This window comes from Pecten maximus, chromosome 7 (genome assembly GCF_902652985.1).
Source record: "Pecten maximus chromosome 7, xPecMax1.1, whole genome shotgun sequence".
NCBI lineage: Eukaryota > Metazoa > Mollusca > Bivalvia > Pectinida > Pectinidae > Pecten > Pecten maximus.
In genome coordinates, this window is record NC_047021.1 from 10646412 (window position 1) to 10655953 (window position 9542).

General features: G+C 38.8%; 1 protein-coding gene across 1 annotated transcript; it reads left to right on the forward strand.

Moving 5' to 3' along the window:
• The first annotated feature begins 556 nt into the window (after positions 1-556).
• Positions 557-7967, forward strand: LOC117331575 (cell wall protein RTB1-like). Its single transcript, XM_033890379.1, has 5 exons — positions 557-675; positions 839-910; positions 2422-2694; positions 6001-6209; positions 6509-7967. Exons 1-5 carry the CDS (start codon positions 654-656, stop codon positions 7013-7015), a joined length of 1083 nt encoding a protein of 360 aa, XP_033746270.1. The 5' UTR covers positions 557-653; the 3' UTR covers positions 7016-7967.
• The last annotated feature ends 1575 nt before the right edge of the window (positions 7968-9542 follow it).

A 9542-nucleotide genomic window follows, 5' to 3' on the forward strand; every position in this document is an offset into this window, starting at 1 on the left:
GTTCAATACTTCGCACGTGACCAAATTCCGAAACGTCGTAAGTGTTCAATAGTTCACACGTGACCTTGCAATAGTCATTTTAGCCGTGCAATAGTTCAAAATATACCTTATGCGTTAAGACAGGTGGTAGATATAGACAGGTCGTAGTTATAGACAGGTGGTAGTTATAGACAGATGGTAGTTATAGACAGGTAGTAGATATAGACAGGTGGTAATTATATACATGGTAATTATAGACGCTATTGTCTGCGTCAATGGTCTGGGATCGTCGGTGTGTGAATATTGACAGTCCATGTGTCTATTTATAACTGACCACATGATTAATACAAATGTATTGGTGACAACTCTCGTTATAAATGTTATAATTAACATTGATAAGCTATGGTATATATGCCTATGATAGTAAGGGGTGTTTTTCAAATACTATAGTCTATGTTGCCAAATTTATTGTGTAAGTGGAATTTTACAGTTAATCTCCAGTCTGTACTATGTTTACATGTATATTCATTGACACAAAAGGAAGTAAACCACTACGGTCATGTCACGTCATCATACCGTCATAGGAATGAGGCAGACTGATTCATCTACTCACCACATACGTCCGCTTTAGAGTACCAGGCACAAACGGCTATATTATCTCTAAGTGACCAGAGATGAGAGACTCGCAGGACGAAAGTATGTATGGGAGGGACCCTAGCGACAATAACGAACAGACTGATACAATTATACACATGTGAAAATTAACGATCTCAACATTTAAAGAAGACACATTTTTTTGAACTGGTTTCTCTAAAGAAATTAATTTAAGTCTGAAGCTGTAATTTTCTTTTCTTGACAGGATCACGCTCCAGAAGTAAAGAAAACGACGGAGGAAGAAAGCAGCGCAAACGATCCTCTACACCAAATAAAGGTCAGTCGCCACAACGGGTGTTGCTTTCTCTCAAGTTATAGTGTTTATAAAGGTCACTCCACAGACCGCACTGACCAGCATAATGGTGAATTCTGAAACAGTCTACCCAAACTATGAAGATGTAATCTGAATAGCACTGACCACACGTAACGTGATACTGACCACACATAACATGATACTGACCACACATAACATGATACTGACCACACATAACATGATACTGACCACACATAACGTGATACTGACCACACATAACATGATACTGACCACACATAACATGATACTGACCACACATAACGTGATACTGACCACACATAACATGATACTGACCACACATAACGTGATGCTGACCACACGTAACATGATACTGACCACACGTAACGTGATACTGACCACACGGTACGTGATAGTGACCACACGTACCGTGATACGGACCACACGTAACGTGATACTGACCACACGTATCATGATACTGACCACACGTAACATGATACTGACCACACGTAACATGATACTGACCACATGTAACATGATACTGACCACACGTAACGTGATACTGACCACACGTAACGTGATACTGACCGCACGTAACGTGATAGTGACCACATGTACCGTGATACTGACCACACGTAACGTGATACAGACCACACATAACGTGATACTGACCACACATAACATGATACTGACCACACATAACGTGATACTGACCACATGTACCGTGATACTGACCACACGTAACCTGAAACTGACCACATGTAACGTGATACTAACCACACATAACGTGATACTGACCACACATAACGTGATACTGACCACATGTACCGTGATACTGACCACATGTAACGTGATACTAACCACACATAACATGATACTGACCACACATAACATGATACTGACCACACATAACGTGATACTGACCCCATGTACCGTGATACTGACCACACATAACATGATACTGACCCCATGTACCGTGATACTGACCACACATAACGTGATACTGACCACACGTTACGTGATAGTGACCACACATAACGTGATACTGACCACACATAACGTGATACTGACCACACATAACATTATACTGACCACATATATCGTGATTCTTATCAAATGTTTATCAATAATGGACCTTTGATGAGGATAATGATCTACGAGGTTGGTATAACAACATAATAACCGAATCAAAGGTCCTTGATTTATATATATAACTTACTTGCTAAAGGTTGGAATTGCATTACTGGTATCTATCAACTGTCAGTATGTTTTAGCCATTGATAATTTAGGAAATTCAGACCATAATTGATACAACATACCACAGACGTGATATTGGCGACACATAATGTCCGCTTCCATGTTTTTCAATAAATATCACCCTCCTATCCTGGTTGTTGACGTGAAACTGTTAGTGTTGATCATGATGTTTTTGCATTTCTCCAGGAAGTCTCATTCAGAACCGGCTTCAATGTTCAATGTCTATTATTTCTTTTATCTTTTCGTTTAAACTTTGACAGATTCAGAAAACACTGATAATGAGAAAGAAAGCGGTGATAAAAAACCCACAAAACAACCAAATACCCGGCCATCATCCAGAAAAAAAACTACTCCCAAGTCCTCCTCCCCGCCTTCCTCACCCACCACTACCACCATTCAATCCTCCGCCAGCACCACCGCCGCCATCAAATCCGCGAGAAACAATGGTAGGGGGAGTACTACTGGCAGACGGATGACAACAGATGTGGGATTGACAATGGCAACTACAACAATACGACCAATACAAACATCAGGTAGGTCATGGTCGCTATACACAGTGTAGAGACGTCAGGTAAGTTAGGATCACTGTACACAGTGTAGAGACGTCAGGTAAGTTAGGGTCACTATACACAGTGTAGAGACGTCAGGTAAGTTAGGGTCACTATACACAGTGTAGAGACGTCAGGTAAGTTAGGGTCACTATACACAGTGTAGAGACCTCAGGTAAGTTATGGTCATTATACACATTTTTTGTTTATGTCTTTGATTGCGTGATTCTGTCGTTTTGGTTTTGTCTTTTGTTATTGTCGTTATGATATTGTCTTTTGTCGCATGTTTCTATCGTTATGATATTATCTTTTGTCTTATGATTCTGTCGTTATGATTCTGTCTTTTGTCGCATGTTTCTGTCGTTTTCTTTTGTCTTTTGTCGCATGTTTCTATCGTTATGATCTTGTCTTTTGCCATATGTTTCTGTCGTTATGATTCTGTCTTTTATCTTATGTTTCTATCGTTATGATCCTGTCTTTTGTCGCATGTTTCTATCGTATTGATTCTGTCTTTTGTCGAATGTTTCTATCGTTATGACCTTGTCTTTTGTCGCATGTTTCTGTCGTTAAGTTTTGTCTCTCAAGGTATCAGTGTCATTATATGTTTGGTCGATTTTCTTTTGTTTGATGTCCTTGTTGCCGTAACGAGTTATTTTGTTGCATGTTTTGTCGCTACACCGTGTGCTATTGTCGTTTATATTGGTTTCTGAATCCTACCTAGTACACACTATATCCTCCTTCAGTGTCAGCCTTGTCGTTGTCTAGGCCGTCAACCCGTTCTAGTCACCAACCACTACTCAGTACAACTGTCACTGGTTTGTTTGTGTTTGGTTCCGTGGAGATGTGCCTGTGTCAGACTTGACCAATCACAGCCTCCTCGGTAAATCTAGTGGTAGAGTGTCTTGTCCCCAAGCCATGCAACTTAAAGCACAATAATGCCAATCGATTTTTGTGGAGAGACATTTATCAGGAATCAATGGTATTGTGTCGTCGTAGATACTTATGTGGTGATACAGATATGGACAGTACCCTTCACTAGTCGTCCATGTTCACGACAAGGGAGATAACGTCGTTCAATGATGGTTCAGGTAGGTGGTGTATTCACTATTCAATCTAAACGTTCAATGATGGTTCAGGTAGGTGGTGTATTAACTATTCAATCTAAACGTTCAATGATGGTTCAGGTAGGTGGTGTATTAACTATTCAATCTAAACGTTCAATGATGGTTCAGGTAGGTGGTGTATTAACTATTCAATCTAAACGTTCAATACGGAAAACTTTACCGTATGAATATACATGTAACATTCTCAGAAAAAATATTACTGTGTAAATATACAATCAGTATTATAGGGAGACTAGTGCCGTGTAAATATATAATCAGTATTATACGAAAAATAGTACGTGTAAATATACCATCAGTATTATATGGAAAAAGTTCATGTAAATATACAATCAGCATTATACGGAAAATAATGCTGTGTAAATATACAGTTCAGTAGTGTACGAAAAATAGTACCGTGTAAATATACAATCAGTATTATACGGAAAAAGTTCATGTAAATATACAATCAGTAGTTGTTTTTTTAACTGGGAAACATCGTGTATGACCTTGTGAAGTAAACCTTACCAAAGTCGAACTACAAGATTTCTAACCAAATGTCAAGGTCATCAGGGAAGTTTCAAATTGACTAACTTGTCTGCTGTGGTGATATTATGAAGAAACTTTTTTTCGGAATCAAGCTAGATGTGAGAAGTCATGATCAAATTTGATATTTTCTAGCTTAGCAACATTTGAATTTTGTTATGATATAATAAAGCAAACTTGACAGGAATTTAACACGGGAAATCATTTTAAAATGGCCAAGATAATTAGGTCATGGCTCAAGATTTTTACCAGCTTGGGTTTCTTATAATATTTAAGCCGGTGATGTGGCTCCTGTTGGATGATTGTGGGACATATCAGTCAGACATACATTGTTCTATACATTAACTTACACAATAACACCAGTATGGTAGTGATTAATACATACACCATGATGCGCTGGCTGGATCTGACCTATTTTTCTAATGTGACCTTGATCCTCGAGGTTTGGAAGCGTAGAGGTGACCTACATGTATGTAATCTTTGATTTCCAGACGTTTGTGTTGTGTTTTGATTGATTTTTTTTTTATTCATCTTTGATTTCCAGACGTTTGTGTTGTGTTTTTGAGAGTTTTTTTTTTATTCATCTCTGATTTCCAGACGTTTGTGTTGTGTTTTTGAGTGATTTTTTTTTTATTCATCTCTGATTTCCAGACGTATGTGTTGTGCTTTTGAGTGAATTTTGTTCTTTATCTTTGATTACCAGACGTTTGAGATGTGTTTTTGTTTGTTTCTTCATTTTTTGCTTGTTTTGATAGATTATTTTTTGTTTGCCACCCACCTTTTGGGGGATTTGCTATTGAATAGTAAAAGATACCGAGACTCCCCGGCTGTGGATTTAGACCGTAGACCAGGGCTACGATTTGAGCATTGATCTGCTGCGAGTTGCGGATTGATTAGAACAGTTGTTATACTGTTGACGGGAAATATAAATACATGTTAACAAGCATACACCGGAACATAGGCTGACTCGATATGTACAAAAAGTCACAAGCTAACATTCCCACTGTCACTGTATAATGGATACCAGATCGTAAGCTAATTTGAGACGAACATGGCGGAAGGTTACTAAATCCAAAAATTACAGGGGAAGTGTAGTCATCCAATAATTTTATCAATTTCTTTTTTTTCTATTTCTATTCTTATTAGATAACTTTACAAGGAAATGACATGTACGTAAGTACATGTATGTTTTTTAAAAACTTTTCACAAGAATACGTATTTACTTTACAATCTTGCCTCAATCTATACATTATATTGTGCTGAGTTCCTGGACATACGGGAATACACGGTAAAGAAAAAGAAGATCGTGTCACGAAAGCGGCATTATCACTTCAACCAGACACGTGTATAACACGTCTCTGCTTCAACTAACTGATTTTAACCTTTAATTTTACCGATTTTAAACATTTTGTATATACATTTTTGCAAATTCATAGTGGCGAAAGGCGATGTACACGTATTAAACATAGCCATGTAACAGCTGAATCTAATCAGATTGCAGCTTAAGATACTTCGTTTGTTTGGTGTTATTTAATATCAACGTTAATCACCATTCCTTGACCTTCTCACCCTTATGTTATTTTAAGTGTTTATGGGCCGTTGAACATATGATAATATAACTGAATGTATCCATTTTATGTTATAGAACCGACGTTGACCCCGTCCTCACCAAACAGTTCCAACATGGCGATAATCACTGTCTTGGCGTCGGTGGCAGGACTTGTCTTTTTTATAATCATCCTCCTAGCGTTCTTTCTGGCCTGGCGGAGGTGGTGTCAAAGTCGACCAGCTACAGAGGAGACCCACGGGAATAAGTCTACCTACCATATGTACTCAGAGATAGACCACACCACGGTAATGACCAGCTGATTTTGTTTTATCACAAGTTTTGATGGCATACACAGGAATCGGGAACAGTCTAGGTCATAAACAAAATTTCATCCGCGGCACTATTCCTCTTCCTCTTTCTGTTATGATTCGGGGGTCGGGGGGGGGGGGGGGGGGGGGGGGGGGGGTGTCAATTGGCGTTACAGATAAAAACAATATACTGACTATCATATCATATCAGATAACCACCTATGTGTCCGATGTCAATATGTTTTTTTCTGTTTATAAACGGTTTTAATCGTGTGTAATTCTCTGACCTCTTACAGATGGTTTTGGATGAAGAACCCAGAGTCCCTTCCAATCATCCTGCTACAGACGTAAACGAAAGAGCTATTCCGAGTGCACCACCCAATGAAGTCATACCCGACAATCCGGTCAACGATATTACTTATGACAAGCTGCACCAGAAGGAACTTGTGGAATCTGAAAACACATACTCCGTTTTAGATCCCAGATTAGTTGACCTGAATGATCCACGATTAAACACATACGACGTAATGTCCAATATAACCGGAAAGTCCGTTAATGCAGACGATGCAGCCGCGACATTAGAACAGGGTCGTCACGTGACACCGTCAGTCTCACCAACACCGGAATGTAACAAGGAAGTTGATTGCAATACAAACCTTGATTCTGAAACATCTGGTGATGGTCAGTACTTCTTGCTGGAAAAACTTCCCGAAAGTACCGAGCCAGTCGTCAATTTTGAAGGCCAAGAACTTTCTAATGAAGTAGGGTCGGACAACTACTTCAAATTGGAACCAAGAACTTGACCATATGGACAGTTTTTACAGCGGGAGAATGGGGCAATGGAAGAAGATGTGGTACGGGTTGGGTAGGTGGGGTAGGGACATTGTAGAGGTAGGGGGATTGTTGGAGGTGTGTGTGTACGTGGGTGTGTGTGAAAACAGGTTAGATTGTATGCCGGACGTATTTTGCTGTGCAGGAAGCAGGAAGGGTTGTTGTCGTCTGATTGTTCATATACAATTGTATCATGGTGTAATAACAGTTGTATCATGGTGTAATAACAGTTGTATCATGGTGTAATAACAGTTGTATCATGGTGTAATAACAGTTGTATCATGGTGTAATAACAGTTGTATCAATTGCCTGTCGCCATCTACAAAACTGACCGAGCTTAAAATGTGATAAACGTGCTAGTAGCATACACGAAATGATTCAATGCCTTTTTCATCACGGCCAAATTATTTATCGTTTACATGATTTCGTTTGACTTTATGAGAAATTACTGAATGCGTGAATACCATTATGCAGTATTGGTAAACAAAGGCAAATACACTTCTAGGTAGATGTACATTGTGTCCTCATATTTAGTTGTTGTGCCAGAAAGGCATTGGAAATGAATGTTGTATGATTATGTAAAAACTGCATGATACATAGTGTCCAGTTTGTAAATATTAGTGTTTAAAATGTATTTTGTGACTGATTTATAGTTTAATATTTCACTCACATGCCTGTAAACAGTATATGTCATTGTCATACTGCAAATGTAACATTTGGTTGACCAATCACCAAACTGTGATTGTGTATATTCCGATTTTTTACGGGTAATATAGTGATGCGGAAGTAATATAAAGTCACGTGCAAAGAGCGATACCTTATGATGGAATCTTTGAGGTCCGCATGCCACAGGGGCAGACGACATTTATTTAAAAAAAAAAATGTTTTCATAGCTGTTTTGTTTAATAAACTGATTATATTGGTTATTTTATCATATCTACATTTAGATGGCATGGTATAAACTAAGTAGATATTATGACTGACATAGATCGTGACGTCCACAACACAGTCGAGACGCGACACATTGCGGAGTTCAGAGCGTCGATATCCCTGATCAATAGGACCCCAATCCTGACATAAAATGTAGCCATTGCCAACTTTCGTCATGTCTCTACGGGCGACTTCGGTTGAGATTTGAGCATCAACTATTTACTATAGCCAGGTTGTTCCTTCTAATGTGATAACATATGCTTATAAACAACAACCATTCACTGCCGCGCTTCAAAATGGTGACGCATGCGCAAACGAAATATATTTGCTGTAGTCAGAACTCTTCTCACCCAGGGTAGGGCATGGGTTGATGGAGTTTGAGGGTGAAGGGTCATATGACGTCACTATAGGATGATCTATTGTTATAAGAGTAAGTCGGAGTCCAAACCCGAATCCCAACCGAAGTTGCCCTATGGGTGTACATTAAATTAAATCAGAAGGATTGACTTGAATATATTTGTTTTGTTAGGGAGCGTTAACACACAAAAATTCGAATGCACTCTCATATCATGAACAGCTTTGCGGTTTGTTTCGAGAACACTGCGTTTCGTGCTTTGACTCCATAACTTATTTCGAGTGCCTACTATAGTGACTGTAATCTAACTAGTGTAAAAGCGAACACATTATGGTCGCATGCAATGCGCATGTGTAGAGACACAAGAAGATACGATGCGCATGTCTAGTCGGCTTTTGCTCAACCACCTACTGTACATGTATTTCTTTTGGTCCGACTACAGCAATTAGACTTCGTTTGCGCATGAGTCAACATTTGGAAGCACGACAATTATTGGTTGTTTCTTATACTAGCATCACATTACACGGAACAATCTGACTATAGTAATTAGTTGACGCTCGAAATGGCCTACTTTAAACCATCACTTAAATTTTATATATACAGTATTTAAGCAGGCAGCTCAAACTCTCCAAGAATTCATTGCGGTCCCCTGTCTACGGCTCACAAATGTACGTGAAATCGTGACGTTATGTATTTGATCTTGAATTGTAACGTTATATAACATGACGGAGAGCTATGTGCAAATCTTTAATTCCCTCACAGTCGTTTGAAGCAGTGTTCTGATTGGTCAAATCAGAACTTTTATAGAATGAATATTTTTCTATATTTCACTGTTAAAAATGTAATAAAACCATATTTTATTCAATAGTTTGGCTTAATAAAAAATCGTCAAATCTGTACTTCGGAATTTTTCTTATTCTTGGAGCAAATATGAGCCAAGAGTCGCTTATCATCGATGTCAAGTTTGTCAAATATAGTCGTTTGATCGTTCAATGAAGTTCTCTAAGTAGCTCGGGATAGCTATAAGATTATTGTAGATATGTTACTGAACACTATCAGCACATTCTGTAATAGACAATTGAACACAACGACTCGTAACCCTTTGTCAAGGAGTCAGATACTCTGACGGGCCGAGTAACCAAGAGTCAGATACTCTGACGGGCCGAGTAACCAGGAGTCAGATACTCTGACGGGCCGAGTAACCAGAAGTCAGA